Consider the following 21,706-nt stretch of genomic DNA (forward strand, 5'->3'; position numbering starts at 1 on the left):
TATATACTACATACAACATACATACATACTACATACTACATACATGCCTCATATATACTACATTCATACAACATACACACATACTACATACTACATACATGCTTCATATATACTACATTCATACAACATACATATATACTACAAACTACATACATGCTACATATATATACTACATTCATACAACATACATATATACTACATACTACATATATACTACATACAACATACATACATACATACTACATACATGCTTCATATATACTACATTCATACAACATACACACATACTACATACATGCTTCATATATACTACATTCATACAACATACATATATACTACATACATGCTACATATATACTACATTCATACAACATACATATATACAACATACATATATACTACATTCATACAATATACATACTAAATACTACATACATGCTTCATACAGTATATACTACATTCATACAAGATACATACTACATACAACATACATACATAGTACATACATACTACATACATGATACATATATACTACATATATACTACATACAACATACAAACATACTACATACATACATAGTACATACATACTACATACATACTACATATATACTACATTCATACAACATGCATACATACTACATATATACTACATTCATACAGCATACATACATAGTACATACATACTACATACATACTACATATATACTACATTCATACAACATACATATATACTACGTACATGTTACATATATGCTACATTCATACAACATACATAGATACTACATACATACAGTACATACATATAACATGCTACAGACATACAACATACATACTGCATACAATACATTCATACAATACATACATATAGACATACAGTACATATAAGACAGAGTACATACTCACCAATACTTGTCACTTTGATCCCCGAAGCCAGTGTCATCTAAGGAAAAATATGAAAATAACAAACCACCAAATACTCCCTGATCCACAGAAATCCACGAGTGAGTGTCCCACGCCGATCTCCCATGGAGAGCAGCAGCATCAGCTGATGCGACCGCTCTCTACGGGGCTCAGGAATCCAGTGTCAGGAGGTAGGTATCCTTCCGCACTGTATTCCTCCGCCACTGTAAAAAAATAGTCCCTGGTCTCACTTTATGGCAAATGCTGTGTGGGAACTTTTTCACACAGCAATGTCAAAAGTGAGACTAGGGACTTTTTTTTACAGTGGCGGAGGAATACAGTGCGGAAGGATACCTACCTCCCGACACTGGATTCCTTGAGACCCTAGAGAGCGGTCGCATCAGCTGATGCTGCTGCTCTCCATGGGAGATCGGCGTGGGACACGCGTGGATTTCTGCGGATCAGGGAGTATATGGCTTGTTTGTTATTTTCATATTTTACCTTAGATGACACTGGCTTCGGGGAACAATGTGACAAGTATTGGTGAGTATGTACTCTATGTTATATGTACTGTATGTCTATGTATGTATTGTATGAATGTATTGTATGTAGTATGTATGTATTGTATGAATGTATGTATGTTGTATGTAGTATGTAGCATGTAGCATGTATGTAGTATATATGTATGTTGTATGAATGTAGTATATATGTAGCATGTATGTAGTATGTATGTTGTATGAATGTAGTATATATGTAGCATGTATGTAGTATGTATGTATGCTGTATGAATGTAGTATATATGTTGCATGTATGTAGTATGTAGTATGTTTTTTTTTTTTTTTACATTCAACACATTAGCCGGATGATGGGACTACTACTGTCCCATCATTGGCTAATGTGTCAATCACTGTCAATGTGGCAGGCATCGCCCGATGGGACTTGTAGTCCCATCGGACAATGCCTGCACACACACAAGACCCCTGGCAGGCCCGCACAGACCACCAACAGCCGGCACAGGCACCCGGCTGGCCCGTACAGACCACCGGCAGCTGGCAAAGGCCCCCGGCAGGCCCGTACAGACCACCGGCAGCCAGCACAGGCCCCCAAGAGGCCCGTACAGACCACCGGCAGCCGGCACAGGCCCCCGAGAGGCCCGTACAGACCCCCGACAGTCGGCACAGACCCCCGCAGTCGGCACAGACCGCGCATCATGATGACGTCATTTCAGCAGCCAATCACAGTCATGCCAATAGTTAACATGCCTAACAGGATGTGCCCACACTTCTGAGGATTTCCATTGGCTGAATCAAATCTAGCAGGCTGATAGCTTTATGGGAACTTCCGATTCCGGTATCCGATACGAAAAAAGTATCGGAAGTCAGTATCAGAATTCCGATACAGCTAATATCGGTCGATACCCGATACTTGCGGTACCGGAAAGCTCAACACTAATTATGAGCCGAGAGCGTGTGAGTACACACAATAGCGAGATGGTTACGCTGATTATGGCTTGCTATCAGCTCACTGTCTTGGTTGATTCCTCAAAGTTTTGTAGAACGTCACAGATGTCATTCATCCATGCCCACTCTTCAGTTGTTATGTGCGAGGCTGACCAGAATACTGACAGGCATGTTGTAGCTGGTAATCAACTTCTGCCCTCTGCTGTTCACAAACCCTCTGCAACATGTGTAATGTGGAGTTTCAACACTTGGTCATATTGCACACTAGTCTATGAGCTTGCAATTACAAGAACAGCTGCCTCACTGCCAGAGCGGTGGCAGCTATAGCTGACTTGCAGAAATGGGTACACAAACAGTGTACCTTCACAAGTAATTTATGCAAATCTTGGAAGGTTTTCTGAAACTTCTGAACCACATGTGGGTCAGACATGATACGTGTTTGAACCTGCCAACATTCAGAGCCGCAACCAGGTTACTGGCATTATCACACACAACAATGCCTGGTTTTAGGTTCAGCAGTGAGAACAACAGACCTGTCTAGTCTGCTCTACCTTTCCACAGCTCTGTGGCAGTGTTCTGTTTGTCTCATAAACAAAGCAGTATCAGCAGAGCCTGTTGGTGTTTCACTGAAGCATTGCTTCCACCTTGTGAGTGATATGGGCAACGTGATCCGAGTTGACAATTCGGAGATAGAAGATAAGGTGGAGAAGGGGGTGCAGGAACTGGTGTGGGAGATAGAGGAAACCTTGATGGAGCTAGGGCCCACAATCCTTGGTGTCGGTAGCTTGTGTGCTGTCCCAGGGTTTGACTTGGACCCGGACTCCACATGATTCGCCCAGGGAAATATAGTGTCCCTGGCCACAAGCATTTGTTCACATTCGGTAATTAAGTGGACCTTCAAAGTAACTACATTGGTCAGGGTACAGGTGATGTTACGTGAAACATGTCATTGTAAAGAGGTGATGGCATACTGGGAAAAATAGTGACTGGGGATTAAGGACCAAGGGACAGCCACTATGAGTTTGCAGCAAGCCTTAGTGTCCAAAAGCCTAAACAGCAACATTACCAGAGCAAGCATCCTAGAAATGTCCGCATTTAGTGTTTGGGCCTGTGAGTGGGTGGCTGGGTATTATCTTTTGTTCTCCAAAGTCTGAGGTAGGGAAAGCTGAACGCTACCCTGGAATACAGAATTAGATGTGGTTTCTGATGGTGCTTGCGAATTTTTAACAACAAGTGCAGGGTGGGAGGCATCTGCGCCTGTGTCTTGAACAGGGTATTGGAAAGTATGTAGCACAGGCAAAGAGGCAGTGGTCTCATCCGTAGCACCGATTGTAGACTAAAGCTTTCAGCCCACCCGATTGCCAGACAGGGGAACAACTAACCCCTGGCCTGAGACCTTGCCGTGTGTGTGTTCTGAGGAACAGTTATTTACTTTCTCCCTCTTGCCACCCCACTGCCTCTTCCTGCCTGTTGTGGTGCTTTGGATCCCACCCCTTCTGCACTAGTGTCTTTGATCTGAATGGCACCTTCCTATGTTGGGTCAGTGACTTCATTGTCCACCACCTCGTCTTCTCTTCTACTTCCACACTCTGATCCTCCTTACTTGTTGACTTAACAAAATGACTTGTTGCTAACTGTGTCTCATCATCATCTACCTCTTCAGATACTAATTGACATTCCCCACCTTTGTTTTCTTCTGACCGTGACTCCTCAAATATTTGGGCATCACTATACATGATATCCTCATGAGAGCTCCTTTGATGGTCCATGTATGGGATCACATGTCTCCTGGGACTAGAAATGGTGGGAGGAAGGAGGATCAGGGTGAGTATTATGTAGTCCAGACTCTTGGCTAGTGAGATTGTACCATGTGGAAGACAAGGTGATGCTGGAACACATACTGGTAGCATTGTCGGCCATCCAACTGGCCACCTGTTCGCACTGTACTGTCTTCAAGAGTGATGTCCCATGTCCCCCTGCAAAGTGGAACAGGAAGCTAGGTTTTGTGGATGAGCATGTTTGTTGTGCTCCCGCAGCAGGCACAGTTTCTTCTGGCCCAGGGCCTCGACCTTTGCGTGCATCATCAGCTGCACATCCACCTTCTTATCTCTTACACCACACCTTGCACGTCTTAAAATTGGTATATAATATATGCCAGCAAACTTTCAGGTAGTAGTAGGGAAAAGAAAATATGTATCACTGAAAAGGACTTTTGTTTTATAGCTTACATCAACAGTATACTTAAGACTTTAAAGCAATAAACCCTGGCTATATGACTCTAATCCAAAACTGTACCTCCTCCACGAGTTATCCCTACACTTAATACAGGTAGCAGTGATTTCACTAGAGATAGGACAGTATGTAGCCCTGAAAAATACATTTGTTTTAATGGTGCAGCAGTGGTATACAAGAACAGCAAAAGTGATTAATCACTGCCTATATGCCTGCTCTAATCTAAGCTCTCCCTTCTAGAGCAACTCTCCTTGAACTGCTTCCAGAGGAGAGTGTGCTGATTATCGCATCACTGGGTCTTATCTAATCATAGTAATGCCAGTAGATAACATGGCTATGGCATTACTGTGTATGGCAGGCAATACCCACAGGTTTATTGGCTGTCTAATAGCAACAAAACATGTGAGATAGGGACTCCAGCGTGGAGCTCGAGCTGCCATGTTACCCGATTGAGTAATGAGCAAAATCCAAGCAACCTGATGCTCAAATGAGTATCGAGCAATGAGCACGTTCGCTCATCACTAAATATTATAACTTACTATTATCAAATCACTGGTAATTAATATAATACAATTCTGGCATACTGCATATATAGAGTGCTTGACCATCCAAAATACCCATAGTGCAATTTTATTACTCTCAATGGACAGTAAACTGCATGTGTTAGCATGACCTGATATAATTCTTACAATCTATTTATGACATATTTCATTTCCAAATTAATAAAAGTGAGATCTTTTAGAAGATAAAGAAAACTGAAGAAACTGATAATAAAAAGTAGGGGTAAAGGCTTGGAAAGAATCTAGGCCCCAGCCATATGAATAGGGCTACAGGAACAAGGCAGACCTGCTGAGATAACTCCCTTAAAATCCAAAAAGAAAAAGGCTACGGGAAAAAAGTGTATGAAAAGGAGTGAAAGAGGAAAACTATGACAGTAAATAGTAAAGACTGAGCTTTAAAAAAAGATTAATAAGATAAGGAGGAGAGGAAGGAAAAAGTGAGAAGATAGAAGATTAAGGTGCAACATAAGGAAGAAGAAGAGGGTTGAGGAAAAGTAAAAAAGATTCGAGAAAAATACGGTGAAAGATGCATAATCTGGAGGGAGGTGGAAGAGAAAGATGCATGAGAAAAGGAAGATATGAAAATGGGTAAAGAACAGGAATGAAAGGTGATGTAGAGAAGAAAAGAAAAGGTTAGTGTAAGTGAGAGAAAACAAGCTTGAAGAAGAGTAGAAAAGGAAAAGGAAAGAAGAGAAAGCAAAGGAAAAGTGTGAAAGAAGGATACAAAAGATGATTTAGCAAGAAAACCATAAAGTGGATAAAAAAATAAAACGAGATAAAAAAGACAGTAAAAGGTGAAAGGAGAATAAGGAAGAAGTAAAAAATAGAAAAAGGTAACTATAAAGAAAACGTGGAAAGTTAAGAGATAAAACAAGCTCAACGGCATATCTATTTTACTTCTATTGGGAATATTTTAATAACAATTGTCATCTTCTGAGATGAAGCCTGGATACACAGAGCTGTAACCATGTGGATTCCTATATATTGTTACTCATACAGACTCAAATATATTTTCCATTATCGTGGGTTCATATATATTGTAAAGAGTAGGAATGGGAATTACCTGTCCTTAATGCCACACATATCGATCTGCAATTCAGTGAAGTTCCCCAGGGCTCCACGCTGCACTGAGATGAGGTCCTTGGGCTGATTATCAATAAATATGAGCCTCATGCATCCTTGGAATGAAGAAATGGGATTTGTACAGGAGGAATCTGCCAGCGGTTCCGGACAGCCTGTTCAGTAAGAGACAGACTCGGCATCTAATCACATTTTGGATAATACATTTATATTTTATGAGCACTATTGATGGATGACCCCGAGGTCTCAATATTCTCCATGTCTCCTTTATTACATAAGCTTTGTCATAAAACTCTCAGGTTATGAAAGAAAGAAATCAACATGGCAGATGGTGAAAAGCACAACTTTACTTGCATTCTCAGTCTCTGCATTAGCTTCCTATCTCTCCATCTGACAAGCAATGTTAGTTGCAGGACACCGAGATTTGGTTCTCATTTATTTATTGGTTTATTTGATTTTCTTGGGATACAAATTCAAGACCAAAGCAGAGACTGAAGACAGATAAAGTGAAAATCATATAAACACAGAGGCTGGATGACAAATTTTAACCTCGTGAGGTAAAACACAACACTGACACGTTTAACCTTTACCTTTGCCTCTGTGCAGAATCATCTGCATCAAAGATCTGTCACTTATTATATACAGTTGTGCTCGAAAGTTTACATACCCCGGCAGAATTTTTGCTTTCTTACCTTTTTTCAGAGAATAACTTTTTCAGAGAAAAACTTTTTCTCCACTCATGGTTAGTGGTTGTGTAGGATAGGTGAGAGAGTGTAACCAACAGGGATGGGGGGTGACCCACTTCTTGCCGCCGACAGACACGAGACAGACAAGGGTTGCATTCAACAGGTCCGTCTTTATTGGCCGCCTCACTGACGACCACTGCAATTCACCACAGGAATTTCACACTTCTTTTATTCACAGACCTGGGTACCTTCACTTCTTATTTACATCGTCATGGCGTCCTTTGTGGCTCTTCTCACTGTGGCTGCCCTAGGCCTATCCACCACAGCGCTTCACCATTCCAAGTACGCTGTCACTTGGTACCTTCAGACAGGGCTGCCATCAGGGCATGACAGGCCTTACATGTGTATGGGGCCCGGTGATTAGGGGGGCCCGACCACGCTGGAAGCCCGATCCGCGCTGGGGCCCCCCTACATTTTATTCAGGCTTCTGCAGCTTTATTTTAAATTCAGACTCAGCACCTGCCGGGCCCCTCGGGCAGCCCCCCCCACACCTTGGTCCAGCCAGCGCCGAAATCCCCCCCTGCACAATGGTCCAGCCACAGCTCCGCCCTCACCTGACGTCACACACTGCTCTGCTCCTCCACTTCCTCATTCAGTCAGTGTGCCACGTGGGACTGGGAGAGGGAGGGAGCCTCGCCGCTGGAGCACAGCCAGATAACAAGGTAAGAAGAATTTTTTTTTTTTTTTTGAGAGCGGCTATCCAGGAGGCCCGGGGCAGAATGCTGGGGGCAGAATGCTGGACGCTGGGGGCAGAATTCTGGGGGCAGAATGCTGGACACTGGGGGCAGAATGCTTGGGGCAGAATGCTGGATGCTGGGGGCAGAATGCTGGGGGCAGAATGCTGGATGCTGGGGGCAGAATGCTGGATGCTGGGGGCAGAATGCTGGGGGCAGAATGCTGGACGCTGGAGGCAGAATGCTGGACGCTGAGGGCAGAATGCTGGGGGCAGAATGCTGGACGCTGGGGGCAGAATGCTGGGGGCAGAATACTGGTCACTGGGGGCAGAATGCTGGATGATGGGGGCAGAATGCTGGACGCTGGGGGCAGAATGCTGGGGACAGAATGCTGGACACTGGGGGCAGAATGCTGGGCGCTGGGGGCAGAATGCTGGGGGCAGAATGCTGGATGCTGGGGGCAGAATGCTGGGGGCAGAATGCTGGATGCTGGGGGAAGAATGCTGGATGCTGGGGGCAGAATTCTGGGGGCAGAATGCTGGACGCTGGGGCAGAATGCAGGACATGGGCAGAATGCTGGACATGGGGCAGAATGCTGGACGCTGTGGGCAGAATGCTGGATGCTGGGGGCAGAATGCTGGGGGCAGAATGCTGGACGCTGGGGGCAGAATGCTGGACATGGGGCAGAATGCTGGGGGGCAGAATGCTGGGGGCAGAATGGACATGGGGCAGAATGCTGGACGCTGGGGCAGAATGCTGGACATGGGGCATAATGCTGGACACTGGGGGCAGAATGGACATGGGGCAGAATGCTGGACACTGGGGGCAGAATGCTGGACATGGGGCATAATGCTGGACACTGGGGGCAGAATGCTGGACACTGGGGGCAGAATGCTGGACACTGGGGGCAGAATGCTGGACATGGGGCATAATGCTGGACACTGGGGGCAGAATGGACATGGGGCAGAATGCTGGATGCTGGGGGCAGAATGCTGGATGCTGGGGCAGAATGCTGGATATGAGGGCAGACTGTGTCAGACGGGGCAGAATGCTGGACATGGGGCAGAAGAATGCTGGACACTGGGGCAGAATTCTGGACATGGGGCAGAATGCTCGAAGCTGGGGCAGAATGCAGGAGACTGAGGCAGAATGCTGGATGCTAGGAGCAGAATGCTGGACATGGGGGCAGGCTGTGAGCTGGGGCAGAATGCTGGATGCTGTGGGCAGAATGCTGGACGCTGGAGGTAGAATGCAAGACACTGGGGCAGAATGCTGGACATGGGGGCAGAATGTGACAGTGAGACACAGGAGGGGCAGAATGTGACAGTGAGACACAGGAGGGGGCAGAATGTGACAGTGAGACACAGGAGGGGGCAGAATGTGACAGTGAGACACAGGAGGGGGCAGAATGTGAGACACCGGGCATGATTGGAGACAGATGGGGCAGGGTCATGGGGCAGGATGGATACGATTTAGACAGATTGGTCAGGAGGGGAGATCATATGGGGCAGAATGGATACTGATGAGGGTGGGATGGGAGAACATATGGCTGAAGTCAGGAATGAGACACACGGGGGTCAGGATGGGGATATTATTACCATAGGGGCTAATTAAGGGATATTATTACTGCAGTGATGTATTTATTTTATTTTCTTGAGGATACTGTTGTAAATGGGGGGGCGGTCCTGTTACTGTGTACAGTGATACTATGTCGCCTTTTTTTCTTCATGTGGTGTAATGTAGAAGTTGGGAAAAAATAAGTAATGTGTTCTGCAAGTGGAGCTCTAGATAACTGTGTTATTTCCTGCAGAGACAAGTGCTGGCTGGAAGACGTGATGGCGATCTGTGCTGGATGAAAGATGAAAACCAAAGATGAAGGACTTCACCTAGAGACATCACTGGTGAGTTAGTGTGTTACCTGTACACTGACACTATATACAGAGGTCCTGTGTATAATGTCACCGGTGATCACTGTGTTACCTGTACATTATATACAGAGCTCCTGTGTATAATGTCATTGATCACTATATTACCTGTACACAGACACTGCATACTAAGTACAGATCTTGTGTGTATAATGTCTCTTATGGTCATAGTATTATGTTTTTTTATTAATGTCAGTATTGTAGTATTCAGTCTCCATGTGGTGGTAATATGTGGTCTGGGCGTGGTGCAGTGGTATTTGTCCCTTGTATATTCTATTATTTGGTCACTTTGTGGTGGTAATTTGCGGTCTGTTCATGGTGCGGTGATATTTGTTCCTTGTATGTGATATTATTCGGTCACTATGGTAGTAATATGTGGTCTGGTCATGGTATGGCGGTATTTGTTCCTTGTATGTCTTATTATAGGTCACTATGTGGTGGTAATATGTGGTCTGGACATGGTGCGGTGGTATTTGTTCCTTGTATGTAATATTATTGGTCATTTTAAAAAATTGAAAAATAAATAAAAATATACCTAAATTGTATTGCATATTTTAACAAATATTTAATAGGTTACAGTAGAGTAGGGCCTGGCCAAAAGTGTCTACCCTGTTATGGTGGCGGCTTAAAACAATCTTTTGGCCAAAGCAAAAGCTGCTGGCTATATGTGTGACCTGGTGATGGGAACTGTTAATGTGTGATAGGTGAGAAGTGGAGTTTTTCCAAGAGAGAGCGGTGGGACTGTGGACAGTTCGAGGGGTGGAGGCGGGGCTGGATGGAGCCTGGGCGGAGTCTAAAGGGGGCCCCAAAAATTTTGCCAGTATGGGGCCCCGAAATTCCTAGTGGCAGCCCTGCCTTCAGACCATCTATGTCTGCGGCTACTGTCCTTTGGGCCACCCCCTGTGTCCGTCTCTACTGTCAGTAGCTCTGTGGAGCCTTTCTACCATCTCACTCTCTACAGCAGAACCTCCTTACTAGTAAGCTCCCCTGGCTGACTGCACTTTCCAGAACCTTCCCTCAACCTCTTATACTCCCAGTCCTGGTAGCTCTGCCCACTATCACCTGACAGTTTCTTTGACCAATGGCAGTTACACAGTCAAACTCATACACTCCCCACTGCCCTCTAATGGTTAAACTACAACACAGCACCCCTTTCTCTTTATCTCAGCGCTTTTGTACCTACACTGCGCTACCCCTCTGCCTCTTCCTACAGGCAGATCTATCCATCAGTTCAACCTCCCTACACTTTCCCTTCCTTTGTCCATTGTCGTCCTTGACAATCTTGTCCTCCTCGTCTGGGGGTACGTTGTACTGGGGCCTAACTCAAGGACCACTGTCTGTCTACATTCTTCCTGTCTCGTCGTCCTGCCAACTTAAATACATCATGGTCGGCATACTCCAAGTACTCGGGACCTGTTGAACACACATTTTTTTTATAACACTTCAACATGTCAAATTCGCTACACATCTTACCACGTTTACTGCAATACATTTTTATCAAAACATTTTTTTTTAGCCTTTAACTTTTTTTTTTAGCCAAAAACAATTCAATCTTTAAAAAATATTAACCAAATGAGGACAGGGTGCTCCCCCTTGCTTTGAGAAAAACACTCCCTTTAGGCATCCCCACTGCACCAGGAGAAGGATCTCCTTTCCCATGGGGACGCGGAACAGTCCCCTTATTGTGCAACTGTGCACGGCAGTCCCGGCAGTCCATTGTAATAGGTGCTTCGGGCCACCTCCTGGCGCCCGATGTTTCGCCAAACAGGAGACTCCACAGTCGTGGGGTCTCTGGGATGCTTGTAGTATCCCTGGGCCTCAAGTGTTCCTGATGCTCGAGACCCAGGAGTCCTCGTCTCTTTATGGGGGCTTGTACCCCTCTGGGTAGGCGATGACGACCACCGCATAGTAACCGCGGGGGCAATATTCCTTGTAATAGGAGACTAGGCCTCCCTCCCGCGGAACCCGGCCGTGCTTGATGGAGGCCACGTTTAAATAAATTTTATAGCCGGTGGTGAGATCTCTAATAAAACCGTAGCCCTTGCCGGTGTCCATATATACCAGCCGCCCATATGACCAAGGAACAGATATGGCAGCCTCCCCCTTCTTGTGGAGTAATGCCCACACCTCCCGTTCCTTAGAAATTCTTCTTTTCAATGATCTCCGCAACCCAAGCCGAGGGTCCGGTATAGGCCGCAGAGTCTGGTGAGCGGGTCGCAACCGAGATTGGAGCAGGGACGGTTGCAGATATTGGGGAGCAGGCCGAAACCGGAGTAGCGGACTGGGCAGAAATGGCCACAGGTGTCATCGGGTAGGCTGTGGAGTCGGCTGCAGCTGGGATCAAGGTTGCCGTGGGCTCCGGTGAGAAGGCCGCAGCCATGGCCACGGATGGAACAGCGGTGGCCACGGGTACAGGTAAATAGGCAACAGTGACCTGCGGCGGGCCTGAAGTGACAGCAGGCTCCGATGAACAGGCCACGTCCGGAAGACAGATCACGGCAGGGACAGCCGCAGGTCGGCTCCGCACCGGCGCCGCCGGGCGGGACAAATCGGGATGGTTATCAAGAGCTGTGAAGTCATCCAGGGCCATCACTGGAGAGTGGGAGGTCGGCCGGGGAGGTCGAGGACCAGCGTCAGGGTCCGGGGGCCTGTCTTGTGCTCTAGGCATGGGGGCGGGATCTGCTTGCGATGCCATCGGCTGTGCCGGGGGAACGCTCACCTTCCCCAGCATCGCGGCTCCCAGCAGGCTTTCCCGCAGCTCCTCCAATAGCCATGGATCTTCACCCTGCCGTCCGGCAGGGCCGGCCTCCAGGCCCGATGCCTCCGCGGAAGGTACTTGTGCAGCTTCTTCCAACGGCTGTTACAACAGGGGATGGGGTACCGAGAATGGCTCCCAGGGGCAGGTCTCCTGGCGGGTTTCAACCTCCTGATGCCATTTCCACTCCAGGCGTCCGAGGCCATGGCAACTGCAGCATCGCATATCGCCCGAGTACCCGTAGCTCAATGGCGCCAAACAGCTACACCCAGTCTCTTCACCAGGGCCACTCCCGCTCGGGGGTGGGGTATTGGTCGGCCTCTCCACCCATTTTCCAAGGTCCAGCATGGGAGGGCGGCTGTCTCCTGTTGTAGGCCACTCCCCCCAGGGGCGGATATGACATAGTCTTACATTTTCCATTACGGCTGCAAACTCCTGTGTCTCTTCCTGACACTGTAATGCCACAGCCATTTTTAACAGAACACTCCTCTGCTCCGGTTTCACTTATTGACAGCCAGCAATCCGAAGCACAGCCCCAATTTGTAATCCACAGGAGAAAGAAAAAAAAAAATAAAATTCTTCACCCCGCACAGCTGGGTGGCCTTTGTTACTTGGTGGCAGGCTTGTCGCTGATGGTGTTGTATTTGCGGCAATTATCCTGCCGACTGCGCCACATGTAGGATAGGTGAGAGAGTGTAATCAACAGGGATGGGGGGTGACCCACTTCTTGCTGCCGACAGACACGAGACTGAGACAAGGGTTGCATTCAACAGGTCTGTCTTTATTGGCCACCTCACTGACGACCACAGCAATTCACCACAGGAATTTCACACTTCTTTTATTCACAGACCCAGGTACCTTCACTTCTTATTTACATCGTCATGGCGTCCTTTGTGGCTCTTCTCAATGTGGCTGCCCTAGGCCTATCCACCACAGCGCTTCACCATTCCAAGTACGTCGTCCGATTGCTGCCCTCAGACGTCTACGTCTGCGGCTACTGTCCTTTGGGCCACCCCCCGTGACCATCTCAACTGTCAGTAGCTCTGTGGAGCCTTTCTACTGTCTCTCTCTACAGCAGAACCTCCTTACTAGTGAGCTCCCCTGGCTGACTGCACTTTCCAGAACCTTCCCTCAACCTCTTATACTCCCAGTCCTGGTAGCTACGCCCACTATCACCTGACAGTTTCTTTGACCAATGGCAGTTAGTCAAAATCATACACTCCCCACTGACCTCTAATGGTCAAACTACAACACAGCACCCCTTTCTCTTTATCTCACCGCTTTTGTACCTACACTGCACTACCCCTCTGCCTCTTCCTACAGGCAGATCTATCCATCAGTTCCACCTCCCTACAGTTGGGTGAAGCCATTTATTGTCAAACTACTGTGTTTTCTCTTTTTAAATCACAATGACAACCCAAAACATCCAAATGACCCTGATCAAAAGTTTATATACCTCACTCCGCTTTTACGCACACACTGATTACAAGCAAACAGGTCACAGGTGAGGATGTTACATTTAGTAGCCATTCAAACCCATTTGTGTCAACTTCTGTGCATTTTATCAGGCCAAAATCACCAGGGTATGTGAACTTTTGATCAGGGTCATTTGGATGCTTTGGATTGTCATTATGATTTAAAAAGAGAAAACACAGTAGTTTGACAATAAATGGCTTCACCCCACCACTAACCATGAGTGGAGAATAAGTTTTGGTGCTATCATTCATATTCTCTGAAAAAAGGTCAGGAAGCAAAATTTCTGACGGGGTATGTAAACTTTTGAGCACAACTGTAGATCCAGTAAGAGTAAAAAGCTTACACTATAGATCCAAGAGCAGAGCCAAGCTTACTACATACTGTAGATCCAAAAGGAGATTAAGCTTACTACACTGATACAGAAACAGAACCCAGCTTATTACATACAGTCATGGCCAAAAGTATTGACACCCCTGCAATTCTGTCAGATAATACTCAGTTTCTTCCTGAAAATGATTGCAAACACAAATTCTTTGGTATTATTATCTTCATTTAATTTGTCTTAAATGAAAAAACACAAAAAGAATTGTCCTAAAGCCAAATTGGATATAATTCCACACCAAACATAACAAAGAGGGTGGACAAAGGTATTGGCACTGTTTGAAAAATCATGTGATGCTTCTCTAATTTATGTAATTAACAGCACCTGTAACTTACCTGTGGCACCTAACAGGTGTTGGCAATAACTAAATCACACTTGCAGCCAGTTAACATGGATTAAAGTTGACTCAACCTCTGTCCTGTGTCCTTGTGTGTACCACATTGAGCATGGAGAAAAGAAAGAAGACCAAAGAACTGTCTGAGAACTTGAGAAACCAAATTGTGAGGAAGCATAAGCAATTTCAAGGCTACAAGTCCATCTCCAAAGACCTGAATGTTCCTGTGTCTACCGTGCACAGTGTCATCAAGAAGTTTAAAGCCCATGGCACTGTGGCTAACCTCCCTAGATGTGGCCGGAAAAGAAAAATTGACAAGAGATTTCAACGCAAGATTGTGCGGATGTTGGATAAAGAACCGCCACTAACATCCAAACAAGTTCAAGCTGCCCTGCAGTCCGAGGGTACAACGGTGTCAACCCGTACAATCCGTCGGCATCTGAATGAAAAGGGACTGTATGGTAGGAGACCCAGGAAGACTCCACTTCTTACCCCGAGACATAAAAAAGCCAGGCTGGAGTTTGCCAAAACTTACCTGAAAAAGCCTAAAACATTTTGGAAGAATTTTCTCTGGTCAGATGAGACAAAAGTAGAGCTTTTAGGGCAAAAGCATCAACATAGAGTTTACAGGAGAAAAAAGAGGCATTCAAAGAAAAGTACAGGGTCCCTACAGTCAAACATGGCGGAGGTTCCCTGATGTTTTGGGGTTGCTTTGCTGCCTCTGGCACTGGACTGCTTGACCGTGTGCATGGCATTATGAAGTCTGAAGACTACCAACAAATTTTGCAGCATAATGTAGGGCCCAGTGTGAGAAAGCTGGGTCTCCCTCAGAGGTCATGGGTTTTCCAGCAGGACAATGACCCAAAACACACTTCAAAAAGCACTAGAAAATGGTTTGAGAGAAAGCACTGGAGACATCTAAGGTGGCCAGCAATGAGTCCAGACCTGAATCCCATAGAACACCTGTGACGAGATCTAAAAATGGCAGTTTGGAGAAGGCACCCTTCAAATATCAGGGACCTGGAGTAGTTTGCCAAAGAAGAATGGTCGAAAATTCCAGCAGAGCATTGTAAGAAACTCATTGATGGTTACCGGAAGCGGTTGGTCGCAGTTATTTTGGCTAAAGGTTGTGCAACCAAGTATTAGGCTGAGGGTGCCAATACTTTTGTCCGGCCCATTTTTGGAGTTTTGTGTAAAATGATCAATGTTTTGCTTTTTGCTTCATTCTCTTTTGTGTTTTTTCATTTAAGAAAAATTAAATGAAGATAATAATACCAAAGAATTTGTGTTTGCAATCATTTTCAGGAAGAAACTGAATATTATCTGACAGAATTGCAGGGGTGTCAATACTTTTGGCCATGACTGTAGACTTAATAACACTAAGCTTACTATATAAGAGTCCAGCTTATTTCATAGGTCTAATAACAGAACCACACTTACTACATTGATACATTAACAGAACCAAGCTTACTACATACTGTGGATCTGATAAGAGAGCCAAGGTTACTTCCTAGATACAGAAACAGAACTAAACTTTCCTTATACAGTATATTGAGAAGGAAGCTTTCTATATAGACATGGTAAAAGCAAGCTTACTGTATGAAATCGATAACAGAACCAAGCTTTCTACATGGATCAGTTCTGCCAATCATTTGAGATCCATGTCTTGTACTGAACTGTTCCCTTCTGCAGGTAATAAGCTCAGCTGAAGTATGAGAACTGACAGAGTGATTTCCTTCTAAGACTGCTCGCCACGCTCTATGAATGCTCAAGTAGGAGCTGAGCGTCGCTGCCTACAGAAGTGAGTGCTTTAGAGCAGTGGTGTGAGCAACCGGTTGGGGCTCTCAGGACCCGGGCTCCCACTGGTCAGCAGCATGTTATGTTTTTATAACATATAAAAAATAATTTTAAATGGCAGCTATTTTAATATGTGCATTGCTATAGTTTTGATCTTTACAAATCAGAGCGTTAGATCCCAGAGCTCAGTAATCTCTCTATCTATCTATCTATCTATCTATCTATCTATCTATCTATCTATCTATCTATCAATCTATCTATTATCTGTCTGTCTATCTGCCTATCTATAGACTTAAGATAGAAGGAGAAAAAATTGCTGATGAGAGGAAAGTTGGAGTTATAATTTATTCCTTTCATAACCGAACATCTCACCTCCAAAGTAATACTGGTGCCCCGTGGAGATCTGTACTGGGAGAGTGGCATGGATGGATGAAGCTGCCCCATTATCCAGGGTTAGTGAGATGCGATGTCTTCTTGCATTAATAGTAACTGAGTGCCATAAGCCGTCATTCAAACCACTGCCTAGAAAATGAATAATAGGTTACTCTTGAAGGTTTTATTAGCTCTGAATAAAATATAGGCAGGTGGCATATATATCCAGAAGATGCAACTTCACATTTCACTGTGCTGCAAATACTTAACGACAATAAATTTTCAGCAAATCATATCCCTCCCCTACAAAGATCCCAGAGAAGATCAGTAATGGCTGCCTGTACACTGCCTACTGGGACCACTACACAGCCTTCCATAGCCTCTCTTATTACTCTAAATGGATGTTTGAACAGCCATGTGTTTCCTTCCTCCCTATTGTCTCCCTGTATGATTCTATAATTTACATGCACCATCTAAAAAGGACAGTTGTCCAAAACTCAACAATTCCTTCTTAAATACCTTATTCCACTTAGAAAAATAACAATAATAGATACTCTCCTCCCAAGCTGGTGAACATGTGAGCACTGCACATGCGGGACCCCAGGAGCATGGGAGGTCAGTATCTGTTATTTTTATTTTGTCCGGGGGAATACAGTATTTAAGAAAGGTTTGTAGTGGACAAGTCCTTTCAGGAATTCCAAGTTATGAGATTGGGGCGCTCCATTCAGGAGCCTCATTAATGAATCAATAATTTGCAGAGATCATATTTTATTTTAAAGAACCAGGCACATTCCTGAAGTACATGGACATCAGTGAGAACAGTGTAATGCTTCAGTTTTCCTGTGGCGGTGCTGTAGGCAGATTGGATGATTGCTGCTGGGTTCAAATACAGACTACTCATAATTGGCATCAAAGTAACAGAGCACCTTACAATCTGTCAGGGAACCACTTAAAGTGCTGTTCTCATCTCCTGGCCCTTGGCTTCCTGCTTTGTAGAGGGTGGTATGCTAAGGTAGGCTGAAAATTTGGGCCATTAGCCTTAGCCTTGCTTCTGGCCCAACCAGAGCGCTCTACAGTACAGTAGAAGTAGCACAGGGGGACTAAGGCTGGTCTGATCCAGAAATTCCTCCAGCCCCAGAGGAATGTGATCAGACTGTAAAGCATAGTTCCTAGTTAACCGGACACTCTGAGATTGCAGGCTGGTCGGGAAACTAGGCAACAAGCTGTATGATATAAAACTAAATTACAAAGTTATTTATTTTTACGATCACTATGCAATTTTAGCATTGCTTAATAATAAAAAAAACTTTAAGTCTGGATTCATAAGTTACAATTTAGAAAACATCAAAAATGCAATTTACATAGATTTTTTTTTCAGCATTGATATTTTCCTGACAATGGGAAGTCAATCATCACTGTCAACTTCTATTGAAACAAGACTAACACCAATAGGGCCACATACAACACATATACAGTATGAATAGAGAATGATCACAAAGCCCGCATATATACAGTATGCACACAAAACCAACATACAGCTCTGGCAAAAATTAAGAGACCACCACATCAAATCCATGTCATGGGCAACCCATTCTCCAGACCTGAACCCCATTGAAAACCTCTGGAATGTAATTAAGAGAATGATGGACAGTCACCAGCCATCAAACAAGGAAGAACTGCTTACATTTTTGCGCCAGAAACAGTGTGAAAGAAAACCATGCCAAGACACATGAAAGCTGTGATTAAACATCATGGTTATTCCACAAAATATTGATTTCTCTTCCTGAGTTAAAACATTAGTGTTGTTGTTTCTAAATGATTATGAACTTGTTTTCTTTGCATTATTTGAGGTCTGAAAGCACTGGGCTTTTTTTTTAATTTTCACCATTTCTCCTTTTCAGAAAAGAAAATTATTGCTTGGAAATTCGGAGACATTTTGTCAGAAGTTTATAGACTAAAAGACCAATTTACATTTTACTCAAAAATATATCTATAAAGAGAAAAATCAGACAAACTGAACATTTGGAAGTGGTCTCTTAATTTTTGCCGGGTCTGTATATACAGTATGTACACAAGGCCAGCATACAGTATATACAATATATATCAGCTCATATATACAATAAATATCAGCTCATTTCTGTTTACTTTAAAATTATAGCAATTATCAACTGAGTGTTTCTTCTGGGTCATTTAAAACCCTTGCTATATGGAGTTGAATTATGTGAGTTGCAAATAGCAATGTTAACCCAGCCAGAGATTCTGTATATAAATTCATAAAACCTAAGTAGACAGGAATATGAACAGATAGATAGATAGATATTGGATAGATAGATAATTTGATAGATAGATATGGATATAGATAGTTTGCTTTGCTGTTTGTATCTCATACACTCTGCATTTAGCCTAGGGAGGCAGAGAGAGTGACAGGAGCAGGAAGAGTGACAGAATCCAGTCTGTAGACAGGGATTAGGCCTGTGCAGTCCATTGGCAAATATATATATATAACCTCCTCATTTGGCCTTTCACAGCTTACTAATTCTCCAACGCATGAAGACGGAAACTCCCTCGACTTGGTCTTCTCTCGGCTTTGTGCAGTGGATGATTTTGCAAACTCCCCTCTCCCGCTCTCTGACCACAATCTTCTTTCATTCTCTATCAAGAATTGCCAGGCTGCTCAGGTCACCCCCACTGTCCATATTTATAGAAACATACAGGCCATTAACACCCAGAAACTTATGAAGAACTTGCAGTCTTCATTGGCCCCTATCTCCTCCCTCTCATGTCCTGATTCTGCATTGAAGCATTACAATGAAACACTTAAAAGTGCCCTGGAAGAATTTGCATCCCCTATAAATAGAACACCACAACACAGACGGCGACAACCCTGGCACACCCTGCAAACACGTTTACTGCAGCGGTGTTCCAGGTGCGCCGAACGTCTATGGAGAAAATCCAATCTACGTGAAGATTTCATCCATTATAAGTTTATGCTTCGAACATACAACACTGCCCTTCACCTCTCCAAAGAAACCTATATCAACACCCTCATCACTTCACTGTCCAATAACCCGAAACGTCTCTTTGACACTTTTCATTCTCTACTCAACTCAAGAGTACAGGCCTCAACCTCGGAGCTCCGAGCTGACGATCTGGCCAATTACTTCAAAGAAAAAATTGACCAGATTCAACAGGAAATTATCTCCCAATCACCTCATACCATGCACTATCCTCCCTCCCCCACTGCATCTAGCTCTGTTAAGAACTCATTTTTGGCTCCACCAGTTGAGAGTTCCCCTCACGTTCTCCCTCTGGTGGTGACAGGAGGTAGTGAGGTTGGTTTAAGTGGTAGTGATCTGCCACCTGATGAGGAAGATAACGATTGGATCTCTGGAGTATCAGACTGGATATAAGACAGCCGACGCCCTATCCTAGTGCTGGTGATTCAGTCTGCTTCTCAGGTCCTGGAATTCAGCTCTCTTCCTGTCTTCTCAAGTTAAGTTTGTTTTTTGCTATTGTTCACACTTGCGCTTGTTGGTCAGTTCAGTTTCTTGTGTGGTCAGCCTGCCCCTGCTGGGGCTATGCTGAATTTCCACTCCTATGTATCAGTATTTGCCAAGCTGCTTTTTGTCCCTTATTGGATTGGCCTCTTTTTGCTCTGTCTCAGAATATTTCAGAGTGCTGATATAGGTGTAGAAGTCTAGTGACTTCAGGGTTAATTTTGTTATCAGAAGTGTTGGACAATATTTTTGTAGGTTTTTTTTGGCAGATTGCAGACAGTGTCTTTCCTTTCCTGTCCTGTTTAGTTAACCCGGCCCCATCGTTTGCTCAGCCTATTTTCCTGCCTTTGTTTGTAATTTCATCTTGTTTCACCGTCAATACATGTGGGGGGCTGTCTTTCTTTTGGGGTCTGTTCTGGGGCAGTTAGTTTTCCTCTTTTCTTGCTTTAGGCTTATGTAGCTCTCCGGTTGTGACGAGGCGTCTCGGACTAACGTAGGAACGCTCCACGACTGCTGCTAGTTGTGCTGTTAAGTTCAGGGATCTGCAATCTGCATAGTTACCAACTTCTCTGGTTTTCTGAGACTTAGCTTGTTGTTTATTTTTTCCTCCTCGGTGACCCATTCATAACAGAATCACCAGCCATACCGCAGATTCTAGGGTACTCAAAAGCAGGAAGGAATTGTTAAAAAGAAAAAAAAAGTGTCAGAATTTTTTTTTTATGTATTTTTTCCTCTTTTTCTCTGGGGCCATAGGAGGATTTTTTTTTTCCTCATAGAGATTAAGCAACTGTCTGATCGTGTGGAGCAGCTTGCTGCTGAAGTACAGGGAATTTCCCCTAACCTTATTCAGTCACATGCTGCTGAACCCAAGATTCCTACTCCTGATGTGTTTTCTGGGGATCGGTCTAAATTTCTGAATTTTAAGAATAATTGTAAATTATTTCTTGCTTTGAAGCCTAACTCATCGGGGAGCTCTGTGCAGCAGGTTAAAATTGTCATCTCCTTGCTGCGCGCAATCCCCAAGATTGGGCCTTTTCTCTGACACCTGAAAATTCTATTCTGACTAATGTGGATGCATTTTTTCAGGCCTTGGGGTTGTTGTATGATGAACCTAATGCCGTTGATCAAGCTGAGAGAAACCTGTTGGCATTAAACCAGGGTCAGGATCCTGCAGAGTTGTACTGTCAAAAATTCCAAAAGTGGGCAGTCCTTACTACATGGAATGATAGTGCATTGGCAACTCTCTTTTGGAAAGGTTTGTCAGAGACCGTAAAAGATATGATGGTGGGATTTCCTGTTCCCTCTGGTCTGGATTGGCTCTATGTCATTAGCCATTCAAGTTGATCGGCATTTACGAGAACGTAAAACTACACGGGAGGCGCTGCCACCTTTTGAACAAATGTCTGAACCTATGCAATGTGATGGGGTTTTGTCTGGGGCGCAATGTCGGGAGTTTAGAAGGCGTAATAAGCTGTGTTTTTTCTGTGGAGACGCCTCTCATACTATTTCTGTC

At 44.6% G+C, this 21,706-nt stretch overlaps 1 protein-coding gene across 2 annotated transcripts in view; it reads right to left on the reverse strand.

Annotated features, from left to right (window-relative positions):
* Positions 1-21,706, reverse strand: part of LOC141073688 (contactin-associated protein-like 5) — a 960,637-nt gene that overhangs the window by 433,557 nt on the left and 505,374 nt on the right. For both annotated transcript variants that reach the window (XM_073561036.1, XM_073561037.1), the window contains exons 9-10: positions 16,697-16,846; positions 6,219-6,390 (exon numbers count right to left, since the gene is read on the reverse strand). In XM_073561036.1, coding sequence (XP_073417137.1) covers positions 6,219-6,390; positions 16,697-16,846 — 322 coding nt within the window. The remainder of the gene's footprint in view (positions 1-6,218; positions 6,391-16,696; positions 16,847-21,706) is intronic.

Source organism: Dendrobates tinctorius, unplaced genomic scaffold, assembly GCF_039654945.1.
Source record: "Dendrobates tinctorius isolate UK_male_01 unplaced genomic scaffold, ASM3965494v1 ptg000312l, whole genome shotgun sequence".
In the NCBI taxonomy this organism is placed as follows: domain Eukaryota; kingdom Metazoa; phylum Chordata; class Amphibia; order Anura; family Dendrobatidae; genus Dendrobates; species Dendrobates tinctorius.